Here is a 25,000-nt window from a genome sequence, read left to right as displayed (position 1 = left end):
CTGGATGTACACCCAGAAGTGTCAGATACCTGCAGCAACCAGAGAACCGCAACACAGGGTCATTGTAAATGCAAGTATAAAGTTTATTTTACAGACTGGCTTTAATTTATCCTGGGGATCTTATTAACCACTTAACAACTGCCTCCTGTAGATTTACTGCTACTGGGTGGCTGCTGTGCACAGAATCGCATGCGTATATGGGTTTCTGAATCTCCAGGTAGGGGGCACACGCCTGGCTGATTCATCACAGCACATGCTGATCATCGTGTCCCAGCCAGTGATTGACTACCAGCACCCAGTGATCGGCTCTGAGCTTCATCCATCACAGCTCTGTGAATGTAAACAACACTGGGCTGTATTTAGTGACAGTTTCATTATTTGTTCAGGGAATGAAAACTAGATCCCTGGTAACAGCAGCACACACTACACACAAACACTTGTTACACACATTTAACCCCTTCTTGCCTAGTGTCATTAGTACAGTGACAGTGCATGTTATTAACATTGATCACTGTGATGTCCCTTCGCGCCCCCCCCAGCGTCATTTGGTGTCAGATTGCCTGCCACACTATCACAGTCCCGTTATAAGTTGCTGATTACTCTGCCATTACTAGTCTTAAAAATAAATACAAATTCCAGTATATATAACATAGTTTGTACGTTATAACTTTCACTCAAACCAATCAGTATGCACTTATTGGGTGTTTGTTTAACCAAAGACATGTAGCAGAATACATTTTGGTCAAAATGTATTAGGAGATTGTTGTGCGTTTTTTGTTTTTTTATGGGATATGCTTTATTGCAGAAAGTAAAGTATTTTTTTATTTTTTTTCTAAATTGTCGCCCATTTTTCGTTGATATAATACAAAATGAAAACCCCAGAGGTGATCAAATACCACCCAAAAAAATTTCTATTTGTGTGAAAATGATATAAATTTAATTTGGGGACAGCATTGCATAACCATCCAATTGTCAGTTAAACTAGGGCAGTGCTGATTAGAAAAAAAAATGGCCTGACGGCAGCTGAAATGGTTAACAGGGTTGTTCTCTTAAAATTTGGGAGCAATATAGATTTGTTTCCAATAGTGCTCAAGGACTCCAGAGGTGATAAGCTTGTCACAAGCATGGCAAAGCCACCCACAGAAGCCTGTCTCATCCAGCTCATTTTTGTTATGTACAGGAGAAATTGAGTAAAAATTACAAAGTTGAATTTATTAACTGTACAGCAGAGCAGGTATGTATGTATTTGAAATATGAAAATATTGATTTGAACCGCCTGCAGGTTTCTTAAGTTTGCCCACACAGACTTGAAGGGTCTAAAGTTTTTATCATAGGTGTATTTTAAATGATAGAGACAGAATATCAACCAAAAATTGCATAACAAAACACGATACAAATGTTATACATTGAGTTGCAGTTCAGTAAGTAAATGAAGTATTTGATCCCCTACCAACCAGCAATAATTCTAGCTCCCACAGACTGGCTACAGTATGTACTCATGTGGTACACAGATTAGTCCTGTCAATTTAATGTGTTCCTAATGACAACTGGGTAAGTGTATCAGACACCCCACAAGACCAAAGAGCTGTCAAGGGATGTCAGGGGCAAGATTGTAGACCTGCAGAAGTCTGGAATGGGCAACAAGACCATCAGCAAGAAGCTTGGTGAGGAGACAACTTTTGGATTGATAATTTGCAAATGGAAGAAATGCAAATTAACATCATTCACCCTTTGTCTGGAGCGCCATGCAAGATTTCACCTCAAGGGCTAAGGATGATGAGAAAAGTGAGGGATCAGCCAAGAAATACACAGGAGGAGCTTGTGAATGATCTCAAGGCAGTTGGAACCACAGTCGCCAAACAAACCATTAGAACATAATACGCCGCCATTGATTAAAATACTGCAGAACCTGCAAGGTCCCCCCCTCAAGAAGGCATATGTACAAGTCCATCTAAAGTTTGCCAATGAACAGCTAAATGATTCAAAGAATTGGAAGAAAGTGCTGTGGTCAGATAAGACCAAAATTGAGCTCTTTGGCATTACCTTTACTCATCGTGTTTGGAGGAAGAAAATGCTGACTATGACCCTAAGAACACCTTCCCTATAGTCGAGCATGGAGGTGGAAACATTATGCTTTGGGGCTGTTTCTCTGCTAAAGGTACAGGCTGACTGCCGCATTGATGGTTCAATGGACGGTGCCATGTTTTGTAAAATCTTGGATGACAACCTTCTTGCCTCAGCCAGAACACTGAAGATGGATCCTCCAACATGACAATGAACCAAAACATACCACCAAGGCAACAAAGGAGTGGCTCAAGAAGAAGCACATTAAGGTCATGGAGTGACCTAGCCAGCCTCCACACCTTAATCTTATAGAAAATTTATGGAGGGAGCTGAAACTTCAAGTTGCCAAGCAACAGCCAAGAACCCTTAAGGATTTAGAGAAGCTCTGTAAAGAAGAGTGGACCAAAATTCCTCCTGAGATGTGTGCAAACCTGGTAACCAACTACAAGAAACATCTTAACTCTGTTCTTGCCAACAAGGGTTTCTCCACGAAGTACAAATTCATGTTTTGCTTGGAAATCAAATACTTATTTTACTCGCTGAACTGCAACTCTATAACATTTGTAATCTGTTTTTTTTTTCTGGATTTTTTGTAATATTTTGTGTCTATCTTTTAAAATACACCTATGATAAAATTATAGACCGTTCATTTCTTTGTAGGTGGGCAAACTTACAAAATCTGCAGGGTATTAAATAATTTTTCCCACTGTATAGGCTATTCTACTTTAAAATGCTCTTGGTTTTTATCCGTGTAATTTTTCTGTGCTGCTTTGCACACAGTGGAAGTAGCTTGATGTGGATGGATATATATGAATTAGAGCTGCACGATTCTGGATAAAATGAGAATCCACTTTTTTTTTTTTGCTTGGAGTAAAGATCATGATTCTCGCGTAACGTCATTCACATTATACAAAAAAATTGGGCTAACTTTACTGTGTAGATTTTTTTTTTTTTTTTTTTTTTTTTTTTTAATCATTAAAGTAGATTTCCCCCCCCCCCCCCCCCCAAAAAAAATTGCTTTTGAAAGACTGCTGCACAAATACAGTGTGACATAAAATATTGCAACGACTGCCATTTTTATTATCTAGGGTTGCTGCTAAAAAATATGTTTGCGGGTTCTAAGTAATTTTCTAGCAAAAAATACTGATTTTTATCTTGTAAGCAACAAGTGTCAGTAAAAATGCTTAGTTTTTAAAGCGGTGTTTCAGCTGGGGAAAAAAATTAGATTAGCTGCTACAAATACTGTAGCTGCTGACTTTTAATATATAGACATTTGCCTGTCCAGGGAGCCTGCGTTGTCGGCACCCCAGCCAAGTTTCGGATCGGCTGCTGGGTGCTGCCGGCGCCATTCATTGTAAGGGAAACCGCCAGTGAAGCCTTTCGGTTTCACAGCTGTTTCCCTACTGCGCATGTGCGAAGAGCGCTGTGCTTTCTAATTGGCCCGGGGGCAGGGGAAGGAGAAGAGGGGCTGATCTGCCGAGGGACGGCGCCAAGGGGGTTGGCTCCAAAAGATTTTGTGGGCTGCAGGTTCCTCACCCCTGTCTTAATGAATCGAGGAAATGCCAAATTAAGATTGTGAGGGGGGTGGGGTGTGAATCGAGGTCACTATTTTTAACGAATATTAATGTTGGCAAAGCTCAGAAACCAGTAATGTACTGTGGCAGTATAGCCTGTAGTGGGTGGTCTTTTGTTTCACTATGACTTATTTATAATTTCTTATAGCAAGAACAGTGATAGTAGTAACAATTTTTAATTTTTGAATGAACACAAGCTGCCACTGGAAATTCCATAATAGAGTGAAAATCACACTGGGCCTCATTTGTCAGCATGCCTTAAACTTGTTCCTATCGCACAGCAGATCCACCTTTATTTCTCTGGTGCAGGATAAAAAAAAGTGAAAGCAGGAGTTTAGTGTCTTTGGCAGCACAGACTTCAAGCACTCCCATTCATTCAGTGATAATTATTGTTATGGTATTCTATTTCACCATCATCTACTTTATACTGCTGTTTTCTGGTACTCTTCTGTACTTATTTCTTGTACTTTATCTGATATACACAAAAACTTTAATAAAAATGTATTTAAAAAAAAAAGTAATCGTTGCATAACATTAGCTAGTAAAACCACCCTCTGATAACATATAGATAAGTATATTTAGGTATGCATGTAAAGATGTAGATCTACCTTGGTAGCTGTTTAATATCCTGAAAGACAGACACCTTTGCTGCATTTTTTTTTTTTGATTCTGGGCTCCAGCAAGTGCTTTATCTGATTGTACAGAGGAGTGTCCTTACTGCACACCCACTCTGATCTAGGTGCTCACAATGACACAATGGTGCAGATAATGACCACATGCCCTGCCCCTTTGTGTGTGCGCCCACGTTGCCATCCACTATAATGAGTGGTAGCTGACTGTTCTGCAGCAAGTCTTAAGTTAAATGTATAAGTTGCAGAATCCAGCAGGGATTCATGAGCCAGGTCCATACTCCTCCTTTTGCCCGCAACCTGTTTCTTAGGTGTCATGTCTTATCTGCAATCATTTATGAATAAGTTAAGTTTGTCTGTCCCAATCAAAAATCTTAAGAGAGGATTAACATACAGTGATGAGGGCCAGCTTCTAAATATTTAACACTTTGACAGTCAATGTTTATTGTTTATAAAATGTTTATTTAGGCTGCATTCACACTTGAGCGTAGCGTTTTTTCTCTAGCGCTCATTGACAGACGTAGTCCTCGGTGATACACCACCTTCGGGTTATGTTGCCTCCACAGGAGCAGGACTAGACAGGAAATTAAAAAGCTCTGGCCACACCCTAGGGGCAGTCCCAGAGGGTATATCCTCTCTCTCTCTCTGCCTCAGCAAATCAGTTATTTTCTGTCTAGTTAGGAGTAAGGACCTAGATACCTTGCTGGGATCTTAGGTCCTGGCAAGATTTTTTTCTTAAAGGATTTTCTCTATCGCTCATTGACAGACGTAGTCTTCTTGATTCTCAAGAGCTGGGTTATGTTGTCTCCGCAGGAGTAGGACTAGGCAGAAAGACAAAACGTTCTGGCTCCACCTTAGGGGCAGTCCCTGAGGGTATATCCTCCCTCTCTCTGCTACAGGGAATCAGTTTTTTTCTGTCTAGTCAGGAGTAAGGACCTAAGTTCCTTGCTGGGATCTTTTGGTCCTGGCAAGACTTTTTTTTCTTTAAGAAAAAGACATTTTTTAGGTAGTTTTCTCCAGTGTTTTTTCCTGTGAGATCTTCAAGCAAAAATGCCGGACTGGGCGACACTGGTGGTCACCCCAGCCGGCCTACGAGCGCGCGCAGACCATGGCATTGCGCTTGGTCGGCCGCGACACATTCAAGTAAGTATGCGGGGCCGGGCGACGGGCTGGATGTTGAGATCCAGTGGTCACCCCGGTTTCTGCCTACGAGCGCGTGCAGACCAGAGCTCCGCGCTGGGTCGGCCGCGACGGAGTCCCAGTGGAGGGACTGACCTTGCGAGTTAAAAGTCTCGCTTGGATGCCAGGAACCAGAGAGTCGAGGCGTCCGGAGTGGTCCACAAACCCCCACCCTGGTGGAGAGGGTATTGTGAAGAGAGGGTGCCTGTCGGTTCAGTATGGTGAGTAAACGTTCCCTTTTTTTCCTCGTTATGAGGCAGTATGTATTATGGGCCCCTCCATATATGGTCAGTATATATCTGATATTTACAAGTCCCCCTTGTAATACAGCATGTGTTTGTGGGAAGTGGACTTGGTTTAAGAGCTAACACTCTACCCAGCAGACTGTAACATTACAGCAGACATAGGAGGTATAATCCTACCTTATGTGTAGTGTATCTCCTGTAGATCCATATATCGCCTCTTAGCAGAGATGCAGGTGGATGTGCTGGGAAAACGATTTCGGCGGTCCGCCGCCATTTTGCCGTAGACCAAATGCATGTATGTCCTCAGGTCACGCCGGCCGCCATGTTTTTGGAGTCTTATGTCTCTTCTATGGGGGCGGCCATGTTTTGTGAGCCCAGCTACCTCGTGTGTTTTGTGAGCCCAGCTACCTCGTGGAGAGCTGGGAACGCCGGAAGGCGTACACAGGGGGCGGAGCCACGTCCTTCTACCCGGGAAAAAGCAAACAGCTCCTTCCAGTCTGTGTAAGACAGACGCTGACTGCAGTTGGTTGGAAACTGCACTGCATCGGTTGGTGAGCCTTGGGGGTCCCTCTCTCTCTCTGTGGGATCGAGAAGCAGGTACTCTGAGGGGCGCTATTGCGCTAGGGGGAGACACACAAAAAAAAAAAAAAAAAAAAAAGTTTTTTTGTTTTGCTGGCAAAGGTGTCCTAAATTAACATGGACCCTGCCACTCATTTATCTCCTCCGGATCCCCTCGAGGGGTCTGCGGGATCCTCCAGCACCCCATTGACAATTGAATCATTGTCAGCTATTATGGAAACTTTTGTGTCCCGGGTGGAAGTGGCTTGTCAGGGACAGGGCGCAAGAAAGCGACCCCCGCCTAACCCCATATTATCTGAAACCTCGGATTCAGACTCTGAGCCCATTTCTGCAGTTGCAGGTACTTCATCTGGGATTGGTGTCTCGGGTCCTGTCTCTTCAGACAGTGAGGAGGATGTTTCGGCATCCGCCATAGCCCGAGAGGAAGCGTTGGTAAACGCACTCATTGTATCTGTTCAAGAGACCTTAAGGTTACAGGGTATTCCATCGGAAATAGCTGAAACTGAAATCCCTTTTGGGACTAAAAAACGCATCAAAGTGGCGAAGGTTTTTCCATTGCCCAAATGTTTTGGCAATCCAATCGAAGAAGAATGGCGTCTGCCAAAACGCACTTTTACTATTTCTAAACGCATTGACAGGCGTTATCCGTTTGAGGAAACCCTTATTAAGAAATGGACAGAACCACCTGTGGTGGATTCACCAATTGCTAGATTGAATAAAGCCACGGTTATTCCTTTAGAAGACGCTCCGTCTTTTAAAGATCCAGTGGATCGCAAGATAGAAGCTATGTCTCGCACCATGTTTTCCTTGATTGGATCAGCTTTCAGACCTATAATAGCTATTGGTCTGGTTTCGCAGGCTGTAACTGAATGGACCAAGTGGTTACGCCGGGACTTAGAAGAGGTCCCTCAGGCGGTATCAGATTTGTTGGAACAAATGATACAGGGGTTACAGTTTGTGTGTGATGCGGCGTTAGACGCCACTCCATTATTGGCGCGAGCATCAGTCTCAGCAGTGGTTCTCAGGCGTACACTGTGGCTAAAAGGTTGGTTAGCCGACCAAGGTTCCAAAAAAGCATTGGCTAATATCCCCTTTTCAGGAGAGCGTCTATTTGGAGCCAACTTAGATGAGATCATTAAAGATCTCACGGGTGGAAAGAGCACCTTTTTACCGCAAAATTTTAAAGGTAGAGGAACTCGTCAAAGACGAGGGCCTTCTTTTTCTGCTCACAAGAGGTTTTTTCGTCCCGCGGGTGAAAAAACTAAGTCCTCCAAAGCTCCTGCAGGAGGCGTCAGGGGTCGTTGGTCGGGCAAGCAAAAGCCCGCCCCCTCCAGACCTGAAGATAAACCATCCAAAGCCTGAAGGTGCGCCCCCACCCATAACTGGGGTGGGGGGACGTCTTCGCCGGTTCCCGGATCCATGGCTTTCCAGAATCCCGGACAAATGGGTTTGCGAAGTCATAAGGTCAGGGTACAAGATCGAGTTTCGATCTCTTCCACCGGCGCGATTCTTCCCTTCCAATATCCGACTATCCTCAGATCGTTTAGAAGATCTGCGGAGAGCAGTCACCGATTTACTACAACAAGGAGTGGTAGTCCACGTTCCTTGGACAGAACGGTTTCAAGGGTTTTATTCAAACCTATTTACAATACCCAGGAAAGAGGGCAAAGTGCGTCCAATTCTGGACTTAAGAGCACTCAATCTTCTTATGTTGACAAAAGAATTCAGAATGGAGTCCATTCGCACAGTAGCAGCCTTCCTGCATCCAGGGGATGTCCTAGCGTCCATAGACATCAAGGACGCCTATCTTCACATTCCCATTTTCGCAGGACATCAGCGGTTTCTACGCTTTTCCGTAGAAGAGAACCACTATCAGTTTGTGGCGTTACCTTTCGGTCTCGCCACGGCTCCGCGGGTCTTCACAAAGGTGTTGGCCCCAATGTTGGCACTTCTGCGCCAAAGAGGCATATCGATCCTTGGTTACCTAGACGATCTTCTGCTTCATGCAGAGTCTCCTCAGACCTTGCTACAAAACATAGAAATTACTATGATTTCTTTACAGGAATTCGGGTGGCTGGTGAACCAGCAAAAGTCATTTCTGGTTCCCACCCAGAGGCTCGAATATCTGGGTCTAATTCTAGACACAGTCAGGACAAGAGTTTTTCTTCCAGTAGGGAAACTCCGAAAGATTCAATCAGCAGTCCAGTTGTTACTGTCCAACAGCTGGTCTTCCCTTCGGACTTGCATGAGGGTTCTGGGGTTGATGGTGGCTTCCTTCGAAGCAGTCCCATACCCGAATTCTTCAGCAAGAGATTCTTCTCAGATGGAATCGGAATCCGGAATCCCTGGACAATCAGATCCGATTGAGCAAACAGACCAGAGAGTCTCTGGTCTGGTGGCTTCGGTCTCCGATGCTCAGCCAGGGAAAGTCATTTCTGCCAATATATTGGACGATAGTGACCACGGATGCCAGTCTATCCGGATGGGGAGGAATTCTCGGTCAGTTATCTGTCCAGGGACTTTGGTCCCCGGAAGAATCCAGGTTACCGATAAATGTATTGGAACTGAGAGCGATCAGACTTTGTCTGATTCACTGGACCGAGCAGCTCCAGGGCAGCCCGGTTCGGATCCAGTCGGACAATGCCAAGGCCGTGGCTTATGTCAATCACCAGGGGGGCACCAAGAGTGTCCGAGCGGCCAAAGAAGTGGCTTGCATTCTTCGCTGGGCGGAACGATTTGTTCCAGCAATCTCTGCGGTGTTCATTCCGGGGGTGGAGAATTGGCAGGCAGATTATCTCAGCCGTCAGACCCTGGATCAGGGGGAATGGTCCCTCCATCCAGACATTTTCCACCAGTTGTGCCTACGGTGGGGCACCCCGGATGTGGATCTGTTGGCATCACGATTCAACAGGAAAGTTCAGAGATTCGTGGCTCGCTCCCGCGATCCTCTAGCAGAAACCGCAGATGCACTGATCGCCCCGTGGGGGCAATACCAGCTAATATATGCCTTCCCTCCTCTCGCGTTACTGCCAAGACTTCTTCGCAGGATAGAGGAGGAAGGAATTCCAGTAATCCTGGTAGCTCCGGACTGGCCTCGTCGAGCTTGGTACGCCGACATGGTCAGACTGGTGGCGGACGTCCCGTGGAGACTTCCTCTCAGGGAGGATCTACTGTCTCAGGGACCGATCTTCCATCCTGCTTTACGATCGCTGGCTTTAACGGCCTGGCTATTGAGACCCAGGTGCTGAAGGACAAAGGTTTGTCAGCTTCAGTTATTCCTACTCTAGTTGAAGCAAGGAAAGCGACTTCCAGAAAGATTTATCATCGCACATGGAAGTCCTACATTGCATGGTGTGAACCTTTGGGGTTCCGTCCTCGGTCTTATTCGATTAGTCGAATATTGGCTTTTCTGCAACAAGGGGTTGAGCAGAAACTGGCCTTGAGTACTATCAAGGGTCAGGTCTCAGCATTAGCCATCTTCTTTCAGAAGCCTTTGGCTACTCATTCCTTGGTGCGGAATTTCATCCAGGGGGTGCGACATCTGGCTCCGCCAGTGCACGTGCCGTTACCCCCCTGGGATCTTAATTTAGTGTTGTCGGTTCTTCAGAAACCTCCCTTTGAAGATATTAGGGAGATTCCTCTACCTACGTTGTCCCAGAAGGTGGCCTTCTTGGTGGCTATTACTTCTGCACGCAGGGTGTCAGAACTGGCCGCATTATCTTGTCGTTCACCATATCTGGTGGTTCATAGAGATAAGGTGGTTCTTCGTCCGAATCCATCCTTCCTACCAAAAGTGGTTTCAGAATTTCATCTGAATGAAGAAATTGTGTTACCTTCCCTGTGTCCTAAGCCCAGTCATCCTCGGGAGTTTGCTTTACACTCCTTGGATGTGGTCCGGGCGATCAGGGTATACTTGAAAACGACAGACTCGTTTCGCAAGACGGATTCACTTTTTGTGATCCCAGATGGACCCAAAAAGGGGTTGCCTGCATCTGCCGCGACCATTTCCAGATGGATCAGACAGACGGTAGTACAGGCTTATTCTATTAAGGGTCGGGAGCCCCCGTTCCCTGTTAAGGCGCACTCCACTCGGGCACTTAGTGGGTCATGGGCCTTTCGCCATCAGGCGTCAGTGGTCCAGGTGTGCAAGGCGGCTACCTGGTCGTCGGTGCATACCTTTACTAAACATTATAAAGTTGATGTAATGGCATCATCTGATGCCTCGTTTGGCCGCAAGGTTTTGCAGGCCGCAATTTGAGGAGACCAGTGGTCTACCTCGAGGGTTTTTTCCGTTGGAAAATTTTTCTTTAGTCTCATTCTTTGTTTATAATGAGCCTTTAAAACTTCTAGTTTGGCACCGGTTGGGCCTTCTAGATTGGATTTGATTTTGTCAATCCCACCCCTCATTTGTGGCACTGCTTCTGGATGTCCCAGCTCTTGAGAATCAAGAAGACTACGTCTGTCAATGAGCGATAGAGAAAAATGGATTTTTGTAAGATCTTACCGTAAAATCCTTTTCTCTTAAGCTCATTGACAGACGTAGTACCCGCTCCTCTATCATTGAGTTGGGTTGGGTTAAATTCTCTGTACTGCTTTAAAACAGAACTGATTCCCTGTAGCAGAGAGAGGGAGGATATACCCTCAGGGACTGCCCCTAAGGTGGAGCCAGAACGTTTTGTCTTTCTGCCTAGTCCTACTCCTGCGGAGACAACATAACCCAGCTCTTGAGAATCAAGAAGACTACGTCTGTCAATGAGCTTAAGAGAAAAGGATTTTACGGTAAGATCTTACAAAAATCCATTTTTTTAGACAGCTTTTTTTCTCCAGTGTTCCTGTGAGATCTTCAAGCAAGAAAGCTGAACTGGGCGACGGGCTGGATGTTGAGATCCGGTGGTCACCCCAGTTCAGCCTACGAGCGCGTGCAGGCCATAGCTCCGCGCTGGGTCGGCCGCGACAAAGTCCCATTAAAGGACTGACCCCGCGAGTTAAACGTCTCGCTGAAACGCCAAAGACCATGAGTCACAGCGTCCATATCGGTCGACAGCCCTCCCGCCCCGGTGGAGAGGGGTACTGTCAGGAGTTGGTGCCCGCCTGGTTCCGGTATGGTGAGTAGTATGTTCCCCCTTTTCCCCTGACGGGTCTTGTGGTGAACGCGGGCCCCTCTCTGTATGGTAAGATAGAGTCCCTCTCTATCCTATAAATGACACAGATCCTCCTACTTTGAGTGTGATTTTATGTACAAAAAGCCAGGAGGCTTGGTTTGGGAGCTAACAATCTAATTGTATACATGTTAAAAGATTATAATCTGTGGCATTCTGGGAATCTTACTGTGATAAGAATAAGCTACCTACCAGTCAGAAGCCACGGACATGTAGACTGCCTTCCTAAATCAGATCTCCAGCTATTAGCAGGCCTCCCGAATGGCCATGCGATCCGCCAGGGCCGGTACCGCCAACCACGCCAAATCCCCATGCAGAGAGAGTGTTGTGTGCCCTGCAGCACACCACTATTCAGTACAGGCCGCCGCCATTTTTTTTGGCTGGATCTCACGAGCCGCCATTTTGGCGTAGCCTCGTGTCTCCAGCATGGGGGCGGCCATGTTTGAGGTGATCCAAACACCTCGTGGAGCTAGGGGAGGCGCCGGAAGGCGTGCAGAGGGGCGGAGCCGCCTCCTTTCTTCCTGGGCAGCCAGCCTAAAGACTTCCTGTTTGTCAAGACAGCGCTGTAACCTGTTGCAGTTAAACTCTGAGCATCAAGTGGTGAGCCTGGGGGTCTATCTCTCTCTCTCTCGATCGATAGGGATCCCTAGCAGGTAACACTAAGGGGCTTTTTGTGGCGCTGGGGGTCTGGAAAAAAAAAAAAAAGTTTTTTATTTTTGAATTAGATTATCCAGGAAGTGACTGGAATTATCATGGACCCTGCCACACACATTCCCCCACCTGTTTCCCTCGAGGGGGCCACGGGACCCGCCGGTGCACAGAGTGTAGAGTCATTTACAGCAATTTTGGAGTCTATGGTGGCTCGGGTGGAGGCGGCCTGTCAGGGACGGGGGTCAAGGAAGCGACCCCCGCCTACCCCTATACTATCTGACACCTCTGACTCTGATTCAGAGATGGTCACTGCAGTTGCAGGTTCCTCTGCAAAGGCTGTTATCCCAGGTAAAGCCCCCTCAGACAGTGAGGAGGACGCTTCTTCTCCTGCTATAATTCAGGAAGAAGCATTGGTGGACGCACTAGTTGTGGCAGTGCAGGAAACCTTAAAACTTGAGGCTTTACCGGCAGAGGCAACTGAAACGGAGATTCCTTTTGGTACTAATAAGCCCATCAAAACGGTAAAGGTTTTTCCTGTACCCAAATGTTTCGGTAATCAGATTAAAGGAGAATGGGAGCATTCTAAACGTACCTTTACTATTTCCAAGCGTATTGCTAGACGCTATCCGTTTGAGGAATCCATCATTAAGAAATGGACGGTACCACCAGTGGTGGATCCACCTATTTCCAGGCTGAATAAAGCCACGGTTATCCCAGTGGAGGACACTTCGTCCTTTAAGGATCCGGTGGATCGAAAGATGGAAGCAGAGTCCCGCACCATCTTCTCTCTGATAGGGTCAGCATTTAGACCAGTAATTGTTATTGGTCTAGTTTCCCAGACACTTACGGAATGGGCGAAAATGGTACGCCAAGACCTTAGGGGAAAAGATATTCCCCAGGAGACATCTGATTTGATGGAACAGATTATACAAGGGCTACAGTTTATCTGTGACGCAGCCTTGGACACTACTCCCTTATTAGGGCATGCATCTATGTCAGCGGTGATCCTCAGACGTGTGCTGTGGTTAAAATGCTGGTCAGCTGACCTAGGTTCCAAAAAGACCTTGACAAATCTCCCTTTTCAGGGGAATCGTCTATTTGGGGCCAACCTAGATGAAATCATCAAGGATGCCACTGGGGGCAAGAGCACTTTTTTGCCACAGGCTGCTAAAGCTAAGGGACCTCGCAACAAGCGAGGACCTTTCTTTACCGCCCATAAAGGGCGCCCGGCTGGTACTAGCGGGAAAGGCAAGACTCCTCCAGGAGGGTTCAAGAAGGGCTGGTCGGACAAGCAGAGGACCAACCCAGCCAAACCCGAAGCAAAGGAGTACACAGCCTGAAGGTGCGCCCCCACCCGGTTTCAGGGTGGGGGGACGTTTTCACCGGTATTCAGGACATTAGATCGAGCTTCAACCACTACTACCGGTGCGATTCTTCCCTTCCAACATTTAAGTACTACAGGAAGCGGTAGTTACCGTTCCCTGAATAGATCTTTTCCTTTACCTTTTCCTAAGATTAGTCCCTATACCTCACAGGAATCTGATCTGGTTGACCAGATAGGCCAAGTAGCCTCTAGTCGGGTGACTTCGGTCCCTGAGGTTCAACCAGAAAAGATCACCCTTCCTGATAACAATCAGGTATATGATACATGTGTGGGAACAGAAAACGACCAGACTTTCTCGGATGGTCGGGGCCAGATACCTCTAGGGACGCCTGGTTCAGATTCTATCAGCGCCAGTGGTCCTAGAAATTCTAGGCTGGCCTCCTCAAGCCGGCCTGGCCGACTTGGACATGCTAGTCGCAGACGTTCCGTGGGAACTTCGTCTCAGGGAGTGTCTGTGGTCTCAAGGACCAATTTACCATCATGCTTTACAGTCGCTGGGTTTAATGGCCTGGCCATTGGGACCCAAGTACTGAAGGACAGAGGTTTGTCTACTTCAGTCATTCCTACCCTTATTAAAGCAAGGAAAGCGACTTCCAGCAAGGTCTATTATCACACATGGAAGACTTATATTGCGTGGTGCGAATCTTTAGGATTTCCTCCACGTACCTATTCGGTGACTCGAATATTGGCCTTTTTGCAACAAGGGGTTGAGCAGAAGCTAGCGTTGAGCACCATCAAGGGTCAAGTTTCAGCATTAGCAATCTTCTTTCAGAAACCTTTAGCTACCAAGTCCTTGGTGCGGAATTTCATCCAGGGGGTGCGGCACCTGGCTCCTCCAGTCCGCGCGCCCTTACCGCCCTGGGATCTTAATTTGGTTTTGTCGGTTCTACAGAAACCCCCCTTTGAAAACATCAGGGAGATTCCCTTGCTTACTTTATCCCAGAAGGTGGCCTTCTTGGTGGCTATTACTTCTGCTCGCAGGGTGTCAGAACTGGCTGCATTATCATGCCAGTCCCCATACCTAGTGATTCATAGGGATAAGGTAGTACTTCATCCTAAGCCATCTTTTCTTCCTAAGGTGGTTGAATGAAGATATTGTACTACCTTCCTTGTGTCCTCAGCCCAAGCATCATCGGGAACATGCGTTGCATTCCTTAGATGTGGTTCGGGCAATCAGGGTATACCTGAAAGCTACGGAATCATTCCGTAAGACGGATTCACTTTTTGTGATCACGGATGGCCCCAGAAAGGGTTTGCCTGCATCTGCCGCGACCATTGCCAAATGGATTAGACAAACGGTGGTACAGGCTTATTCTATTAAGGGTCAGAGTCCTCCGTTCCCTGTTAGGGCGCACTCCACTCGAGCGCTCAGTACTTCCTGGGCCTTTCGCCATCAGGCGTCAGTGGTCCAGGTATGTAAGGCGGCCACCTGGTCGTCGATACACACCTTTACAAAATTCTATAAAATTGATGTGACGGCATCGGCGGATGCCTCATTTGGCCGCAAGGTTTTGCAGGCCGCAATTTGAGGAGACCGGTGGTCTACCTCGAGGGTTTTTTTCTGTTTGAAAAAAAAAAAAAAAAATTTTCTCTTTTTTGTTGAGTCTCATCATTAAGGATGAGCATTGTAAACTTCTAGTTGGCACCGGTTGGGCCTTCTAGATTGGGATTTGATTTTCATTTTCCCACCCCTCATTTGTGATACTGCTCTGGGACGTCCCGAAGGTGGTGTATCACCGAGGACTACGTCTGTCAATGAGCACTAGAGAAAAATGGATTTTTGTAAAATCTTACCGTAAAATCCTTTTCTCTTAGCTCATTGACAGACGTAGTCCCCGCCCCTCTGTTTTTGAGTTGGGTTGGGTTAAAATCTCTAAAGACTGCTTTTTCACATAACTGATTTGCTGAGGCAGAGAGAGAGAGGATATACCCTCTGGGACTGCCCCTAGGGTGTGGCCAGAGCTTTTTAATTTACTGTCTAGTCCTGCTCCTGTGGAGGCAACATAACCCGAAGGTGGTGTATCACCGAGGACTACGTCTGTCAATGAGCTAAGAGAAAAGGATTTTACGGTAAGATTTTACAAAAATCCATTTTTACCGCGATTTTACCGCGATTTTTTCAGGCGTTTTTCATTGACATCTATCAAAAACGCTGGTAATCAGCCCAAAAAGAAGCTCATGTACTTTTTTTCAGCTACAGGCGTTTTGCAAAACGCTCAGATGTGAACAGGGGCCATTTAAATGAATGGGGTTTTACTTGTTGGGCGTTTTGGAAGCGTTTCTTTTGAGCGTTTTTGGAGCTGAAAATGCCCAGGTGTGAATGGAGCCTAAATGATACTTTCAGCACAGATATAAAAAAAGCCTAAAAAAAAAGCATAAAAAAAAAAAACAGAACAATCCCAACTCCAGAACCCCTCCAATCATCAAGGGTAACAACAAAACCAAGGAAAGTAATCAGGAGGTAGAAGTTAAGCACTATCATAACAAATTTCAAAAATTGAAGCAAGAAAATTAAGAATTTAAGACAATAAATTATAAAGTGCAGTATGAGTAATGTACTGTATATTCCCAGGGAAGATGCTAAAAGGTACAGAGGGGGGGTATATGAGAGGGAGCACGTCAGCTCAATCCCAGCATAGCCCCTCCCCTTCAGAGGAACATAATTTCACACACTACCCGAGTCAAGCACAGTATCGTCTCTAGTCTCTAGTATTAGTAGTAGGGAGATTCATTCCAAAAGTCCCATAATGGTAACGACCTGCTATTCCTTACCTACACTACCTCTATCTCCCCTGGTACTAAACCTGGAGTACCCACCAGTCGCTAAGATACCCACCAGTCGCTAAGATACCCACCAGTCTTCCCAGGTATTCAGTCGCAGAGTACGCTCGGTCAGTCGCAGATCGCTGTCGGTCAGTCGCAGATCGCTGTCGGTCAGTCGCAGATCGCTGTCGGTCAGTCGCAGGGCACAGTTACACAGCAATCAGTCGCAGAGCACAGTTACACAGCAATCAGTCGCAGAGCACAGTAAAGGCCCGTACACACGTACCGATTGTCGGCCGTAAATATTCGGCCAACGTCCGATCGGCCGATTGTCTGCTTGTTAGTATGATGCTTCCGACAACCGACTGCGACTTTTCGGCCGAACAAAATCTGGTGTGCAGGCTATAAAATTTTTGTAGGCCAACAAAGAACGGCCGATTGTTCTTCAGTCAGTACAGATTTCGGCCGACAAAAAGCAGATGAGCAAGACTGGGCATGCTCAAAGAAGAAAAAACACACGGAAAGTTAACCATCACATGACATCACTTCTGCAGTCGGTTGTTGTTGGCCGACAAAATTCGTGTGCAGTCTTTAGCACTTTTCAACCTACACGACAGCACCGGACAAAAGACGGCCGAACGGTCGGCCGACAATTGGTGCGTGTGTACGGGGCTTTACACAGCAATCAGTCGCAGAGCACAGTTACACAGCAATCAGTCGCAGAGCACAGTTACACAGCAATCAGTCGCATGAAGCCCAGAAAGAGGGATCAGAGATTGTCAAGAATTCTGGGAGCCTCGGGTTAAGCCAAAGGGGTTTATGTGGAGACCTGAAAGTAGAGGTTGAGGTGCCAGGCTTTGATTAATCCCTTCACATAAGAGAGTCGGAGTCAACAAGGCGGACCTAGCGCCACGATATGGAAAATTACAAAGGGGTTTATAGGAGCCTAAGTAAGCTGCCTTGTAGACCACAGATGCATTAGAAGCATCTGAACTGACCCATTATGTGCATGGACAAGAAGTGCTGCCAAAAAGTAACTGAAGAGGTCTGGACATGCCAGACCACCTTGTGTTTAGGGCCTGCAAATATTTTTTTTAACTGAATCTAGGTGGGGGGACCTCCAAATAAGCTTTTTAAAGAGTGAAGAATAAAAAAAATAATTTAGGGATCCAAACAGGGGAATGACATAGTGCATATAATGGCACAGGAAGGATTTTTATTAAATTAATGAACCCTATTGCGGTCAGCGGCAGATTTTCCCAGTCTCTCAACCTCTAACGGTCTGCACTGCCGACTCCAGATTGAGACGGCAGTAATCCCAGGTATTTGTGGAAATGACAATACCTAAATATTTCATGGAATCGGTCCCATGCACCAGGGTCTATGTATATAATAAGAGACTTTTTTCCAATCAACATGATGCCCTGAGAAAGTTGCAAAAGTGGAGGAAATATAAAGGGCTTCTTGTTGAGGAGAAGGGTCAGGGTCCTGAACAAACCGCATTAGGTCGTCATCATATAATGCTAACTTTTCAGAAATGGTCCCCAAATTTATTCCAACCACCTTATCCAACCAATGCAGGGCTGCGGCCAGGGTCTACATGGCAAGCACAAACAGTGCAGGGGAAAGCCGACACCCCTGTCTCATTCTGCACCTGATCAGGAAGGGAGGGGAAAGTGCTCCTGAAAATTTAATTAGTGCTGTCGGGTGTATAGAGCAGCTTAGACCACTTACAAATAGGCCAAAGCATTCCAGTACCTTGCTAATAAATGATGTCCAAGGCCACCACCAAAGACCCAAAAACTGATTTTCTTGCCTGTGCAGTTCAGGAAAAGCTCACCTTTTGCCTTTCATTACGGTTCCTTTTTCATTCCAGTCTACGATTGCTCTATACTGCTCTACCGACGGCACAAACTACATATTGGATATTTTATATATCTTTTGTTCACTTAAGTTTTTTTAGTTAAAAATAACATTTTGTGAAATAAATAGAAAATTGTGCATGGCCATTTTACATATACAGTATCTCACAAAAGCGAGTACACCCCTCACATTTTTGTAAATATTTTATTGTATCTTTTCATGTGACAACACTGAAGAAATTACACTTTGCTACAATGTAAAGTATTGAGTGTACAACTTCTATAACAATGTAAATTTGCTGACCCATCAAAATAACTCAACACACAGCCATTAACCACTTAAGCCCCGGAAGATTTTACCCCCATTCCGACCAGGGGGTATTTTGCGATTCGGCACTGCGTGAATTTAACGCACAATTGCGCGGTCGTGCGACGCTGTACCTAAACGAATTTGACGTCCTTTTTTTCCCACAAACAGAGCTTTCTTTTGGTGGTATTTGATCACCTGTGCGATTTTTTGATCACGCGCTATAAACAAAAAAAGAGCGTCAATTTTGCAAAAATAGCAATATTTTTCACATTTTTTTTATATGAAATTCCCCCAAAAAAAAATGTAAAAATCAAAATTTTTAAAAATTTTCGGCCAATTTGTTTTATGCTACCTATGTTTGGTAAAAAAAATCGCAAAAAGCGTATTTTGATTGGTTTGCGCAAAAGTTATTGCGTTTACTAACAAAGGGAAAGATTTTTGTCATTTTTGTTGTTTTTTTTTTTAACGCGTAATGGCGGCGATCTGCGATTTTTTTTTTTGCGGTACTGCGACATTGCGGCGGACAGATCGGACCCTTGACTGACATTTTTGACACTTTTGGGGTTACCAGTGACATTTCTACAGTAATCAGTGCTATACATATGCACTGTTACTGTAAAAATACACTGGTAGTGAAGGGGTTAACTTTATTTGGAAGGGAGGGGCTGTGTGTGTCCCTAGGGGCGTGGTTTCTACTGTGATTGGCTGTGGCTCTAGCTGTAAGGACACTGATCAACGGATCTACATACCAGATCCGTTTTATCAGTGTCTTTGCAGCGAGAATGACAGGCAGTTTGTTTACACAAGCTGCCTGACATTCTCCCTCTCCCCCGCCGATCGCCGAGTGGCCGGCGGACATCGGGTCCGCTGGTCACACGCGCGGGGGGGTCCGTGACCACGCGGGAGCGGGAGCGCGCCTCCGGGGGCGCGCGCTCGCTCCCTAGACCCTCACAAGCAAGCAACGTAGCCCTACGTTAGTTTGCCTGTGAGGGGCTGACCGCCGACGTAGATAGTCATGCGGCGGTCGGCAAGTGGTTAATGTCTAAGCCGCTGGCAACAAAAGTAAGCACACCCCTAAGTGAAAGTGTCCAAATTGGGCCCAATTAGCCATTTTCCCTGCCCGGTGTCATGTGACTCGTTAGTGTTACAAGGTCTAAGGTGTGAATGGGGAGCAGGTGTGTTAAATTTGGTGTTATCCCTCTCTCTCATACTGGTCACTGGAAGTTCAACATGGCACCTCATGGCAAAGAACTCTCTGAGGATCTGAAAAAAGAATTGTTGCTCTACATAAAGATGGTCTAAGCTATAGGAAGATTGCCAAGACCATAAAACTGAGCTGCAGCACGGTGGCAAAGACCATAAAGTGGTTTAACAGGACAGGTTCCACTCAGAACAGGCCTCGCCATTGTCAACCAAAGGAGTTGAGTGCACGTGCTCAGCGTCCTATCCAGAGGTTGTCAATGAGAAACCTGAGTGCTGCAGAGGTTGAGGGGGTGGGGGGGTCAGCCTGTCAGTGCTCAGACCATACGCCTCATACTGCATCAAATTGGTCTGCATGGCTGTTGTCCCAGAAGGAAGCCTCTTCTAAAGATGATGCATAAGAAAGTTTGCTGAAGACAAGCAGACTAAGGACATGGATTACTGGAACCATGTCCTGGGGTCTGATGAGACCAAGATAAACTTATTGGTGCAGATGGTGTCAAGCAGGTGTGGCGGCAACCAGGTGAGGAGTACAAAGACATGTGTGTCTTGCCTGCAGTCAAGCATGGTGGTGGGAGTGTCATGGTCTGGGGCGGCATGAGTGCTGCTGACACTGGGGAGCTACAGTTCATTGAGGGAACCATGAATGCCAATATGTACTGTGACATATTGACGAAGAACGCGATCCCCTTCCTTCGGAGACTGGGTCGCAGGGCAGTATTCCAACATAACGTCCCCAAACACACCTCCAAGGTTACCACTTCCTTGCTAAAAAAGCTGAGGGCAAAGGTGATGGACTGGCCAAGCATATCTCCAGACCTAAACCCCTATTAAGCATCTGTGGGGCATCCTCAAACGGAAGGTGGAGGAGCGTAAGGTCTCAACATCCATCAGCTCTGTGATGTCATGGAGGAGTGGAAGAGAACTGCAGTGGCAACCTGTGAACTCTATGCCCAAGAGGGTTAAGGCCGAACCGGAAAATAATGGTGGCCACACAAAATATTGGCACTTTCCACCCAATTTGGACATTTTTTGCTAGGGGGGGGGTACTCCCTTTTGTTGCCAGCGGTTTAGACCTTATTGGCTGTGTGTTGAGTTATTTTGAGGGGACAGCAAATTTACACACTGTTATACAAAGCTGTACACTCACTACTTTACATTGTAGCACACTCACTACTTTTCATTGTAGCAAAGTGTCACTACTTCAGTGTTGTCACATGAAAAGATATAATAAAATAGTTACAAAAATGTGAGGGGTGTACTCGCTTTGTGAGATACTGTACATATCCAGTCACCAGGTGGAACTTACAGTCTTCTTCCCTTTACTGCTAAAATGGGTTTACTGGTTCTGAGCTTTTACAGAGAAAAGGCCATGTCACTTCTAAAAATGTAAGCGTGGTTTAATTGTGTAGTAAAATGGAAATGAATTATTTGTTCTTTAACAGTTCCTATCATTTACAGGAAACGAAAAAGCCACCTGCTACCTCTGATGAAACTGTCGTCCTACCTGATGTCACTGTTCTTCCTACCCCTGTTGAACAGCAAACACCCACCACAGTGCCTTCTCAACCCCCAGTGGTGACACCTTGGTCAGGTCAGTTGGTCTCTTGACTTGCCTATTAGCTCTTTGCATTTCAGACACCTCTTCCAAGATTTTCTTATAGAATGGCTGCTTCCCAGGGGGTCCTCCACACCTGTGCTGAATGAGGAGAGGTCTTAACGATTTCTGTCGGTTTACAGTTCCCAAACCAAACAGATGTCTGGATTGTTCGCAAACCTCAAAGGTCTTAAATTCCTGACAATTCAGGATAGAGTCCAACTGGTAAATAATTTGCTTCATCAGGGGGACTTTTAGGATCTTGGTGGATATCAAGGATGCCTAACTACCCATCTTGATTTTCCAGCCTCACCAGTAATTTTTAAGATGCGCATTAGGAAGTTGCCACTTCCAGTTTGTGACGTTACCATTTGGGCTGTCCACGGCCCCAGAGTGTTTATCAGGATACGAACACCGGTTTTTGTCCCTAAGTTTGTTGGCAAGTTGTGGATTCAAATCTATATGAAACACAAGTAATCCTATCCTGCTGTATCTGTGATGTACTCCAATAAAAGTTGGGTTTTTGGTTTACCTGTAAAATTATATTTTTTTTTACTTCTAGAGTCTACTCCCAAAACGGGACAGTGAATTGCATACTGCATTAATAGTTTTGGTAGAGTTGGCCTTTACAAGAGAAAGCCGCTCTGTTGAGTTTAGTTAAGAAAATAAAAATGTAATACTTATCATTCAGCATTCCTACATTTGCCTAACACATATAAACTGAAAAAAGCTTTCTTCTAAGCTTTGTAGTTATCCTGAATTTTTAGAGCACATTTACTTTGTTAATGCTGCCTAATGTTGACGTAGTGTGAGCTTGTATGGAAAGTAGAGGTTTTGAGACACACTATTTCTACCCAATTTCTAATCGGGGCTTATTCTAGAGAAGCCTGATCATTGAAGTACACTAGGAATGGCCAGATATCCATATAATAATTGTCATACCTGCCTGCTCTGTGCAATAGTTTTGAACAGAGCAGCCCCAATCCTTCTTCTAGGGTCTGACACTCTTGGCTCCTCCTCCTCCTTCGAGTGCCCACCTTAGAAAGCCACTTTCCATGGGGGCACTTATGTGGGCTCAATCCTGAGTCACCTTGTCTGCATCTATAAACCCAGACCGGGTGACTTGGCCCCGTCTCTTGCTCCCTTGTTGCAGAATTTGATTGACTGCAGCAGGAGCCAATGGCTTCTGCTGCTATCAATCTTCCCAGTGAGGTGGAAAGAGCTGCTGCTCTCGAGCACAGTGCTGAGTCACCAATGGGCTAAAGTAAGTATAAGGGGGATGGGGGGGGGGGGGGGGACTCATCTGGTACAGAATGTTTGTTTTTTAAATTCTATACATTAAGGTAAAAAACCTTACAACCACTTTTAAGCTCTTTTCAAATTAGCGGACATTTGTTTTATATTGTAGGTATTTCAGCACAGGAAGCAGCTTGTGCAGAACCTGCACCCGAGTCTGCTGTGTTACAACCTCAGGTGACATCAACATATTCACCACTTCCAGTTTCAATGCCAGCAGTTAGCCAGCACTTACTGCCAATGCCTCAGACCCTGAGTCTTTACCAAGATCCTCTATATCCCGGATTCCCTGTGAATGAAAAAGGGGAGAGAATAACTTCCCCGCCTCCCTATTCCTACTGTAAGAATGGAGATGATCTCCCGAGTGGTAAGTCATGTTGTAACAGACAGACATTTTCAGCCTATAGCTATAGCCTACAGATAAAGGAAGCCATACAAACCCATGCATGTTTACATTTTTTTCACCTTCTGCTTTTTTTCTTTGTTCCTTTTAGATAAAAGCCTCCTTCATTTCTTCTATAATCTTGGCATTAAGGTTAGTCATTTCTTTCTAATATGGTTGCCTGGTTTGAGGTGTATTGTGTGTCTGATTTTGTGCCCTGGGTAAAAAAAACTGGATGTTGTCTGAATGGTTTTTTTATACTGTTAAACAGCCTGTAGTTTTTGAAAAACGCACTGCTGTAAAATATGTTTTAAACTTCAGTGAAAATAGAAAGTCTGTTTAGATGACAGGCCTGCGCCACCTAGATAAAGTTACATAAACAGTGACTGAAAAACCTTTAAAGAATAAAATACTATTTCTTTCCTGCATTTTTGACCACTATTTATTTACCCCATTTTATACAGGTGGTGAAGGACTATTATTTTCTTGAAAGGTCCTTTTTCACCATTAGTTAGTCTTAACAGTGTTTTCTCTGTCGCTCATTGACAGACGCAGGACTGATATCTTGATATCTGTAGGGTTATACTGCCCCCTACAGGAGTAGGACACTAGGCAGGAAAATAGTTCTAAGAAAAATGAAACTTCCGCGCTATGGACTAAATGGATAGATAGGTGAATAAATGAGTGAAAAAGATGTATATAAATAAATTTTAGATAGATAAAAAATGTATAAAAAAATGTATAAATATATCTAAAAATAGGCTGCAGCCTCCCTGGATGATAGTCCGGAGACTATACACTGGATAAAAAAGAGAAATAGGGGTGATGGCGCTGCCTATATAAATTTAGATATAATAAAGATATAATAAACTGTGAATTAAAGTGCCTTATGCTAAAAACAATAATGTGTATACTCATACAGTAATATATTCCATAAAACATCAATTGGGTGCAAGTGCAAGGTATAAAGGTGCCTTCAAGAAAATTGGAAAGTGACTGGTGTAATAAATATATAAACAATAAATAATAGCTAATATTGATAATATTTAACATGCAATATTAATGTGCTAAAAAATATGGTGCTATATGATGTGAACTGTTCCACTCATACCACGTGTTGATATGGGGAGTTTATAAAAAGTGCCAACAGAGCCAAATAGAAAAAATGACTACAACTCTTGTTACATTGGTGCTGTTTTACCCCAGCTATAGAGATTTCTGAATCCAATCATAGCAATACAGGGAGTGGAGTGGAGCTGAGTGGATCCCTCGGAACACACCTAGGCAGGAAGGCACACAGGGGACTATCCCAGGGTATATCCATACCAGGACCAGCCTGATCCTCGGCACACGCCCTCCATCCAGGGATAGGAGGATATCGCTAGGTTGCCAGACCCATTAAAGCACCCGCTCTATACCCCTGTGTGGGGTGGGTGTCTCTGGTAAGTGTGCAATTTTACCAAAGGAATCCCAGCACCTTACCACCCACCACGGGGTCACCTTTCACCTGAGTGTTGGTTTTTCCGAGTGTTGTCACCTTTATTGTTTTTGAAGTCACCGTATATGACATAGACTTTTTTACTGGATCTCTCCTTACTGGACTTTGCAAGCTGTATTTTTAAAAAACTTTTTTTTCTATTTGGCTCTGTTGGCACTTTTTATAAACTCCCCATATCAACACGTGGTATGAGTGGAACAGTTCACATCATATAGCACCATATTTTTTAGCACATTAATATTGCATGTTAAATATTATCAATATTAGCTATTATTTATTGTTTATATATTACACCAGTCACTTTCCAATTTTCTTGAAGGCACCTTTATACCTTGCACTTGCACCCAATTGATTTATGGAATATATTACTGTATGAGTATACACATTATTGTTTTTAGCATAAGGCACTTTAATTCACAGTTTATTATATCTTTATTATATCTAAATTTTATATAGGCAGCGCCATCACCCCTATTTCTCTTTTATATCCAGGAAAATAGTTCTGGCCACACCTATGGGCAGTCCCAGGGGATATATCCTCTCTCTCCCTGCCACAGGATGTCAGTTTTTTTCTGCCTAGTCAGGAGTAAGGACCCAAGTTCCTTGCTGGGATCTCTGGTCCTGGCAA

The 25,000-nt window shown here is 45.1% G+C and overlaps 1 protein-coding gene across 1 annotated transcript in view; it reads left to right on the top strand.

Moving 5' to 3' along the window:
* OTUD4 (OTU deubiquitinase 4) overlaps positions 1 to 25,000 on the top strand; it is a 111,652-nt gene that overhangs the window by 75,758 nt on the left and 10,894 nt on the right. Inside the window, exons 17-19 of the mRNA XM_082268857.1 lie at positions 21,061 to 21,193; positions 22,605 to 22,859; positions 22,987 to 23,027. Of these exons, the coding sequence (XP_082124983.1) occupies positions 21,061 to 21,193; positions 22,605 to 22,859; positions 22,987 to 23,027 (429 nt within the window). The remainder of the gene's footprint in view (positions 1 to 21,060; positions 21,194 to 22,604; positions 22,860 to 22,986; positions 23,028 to 25,000) is intronic.

The sequence above is a fragment of the Pelophylax lessonae genome (genome assembly GCF_965119305.1).
Source record: "Pelophylax lessonae genome assembly, chromosome: 1".
Classification (NCBI taxonomy): domain Eukaryota; kingdom Metazoa; phylum Chordata; class Amphibia; order Anura; family Ranidae; genus Pelophylax; species Pelophylax lessonae.
Note: the sequence above shows the minus strand (reverse complement) of the source record. Positions and strands in the feature narration are given on the sequence as shown.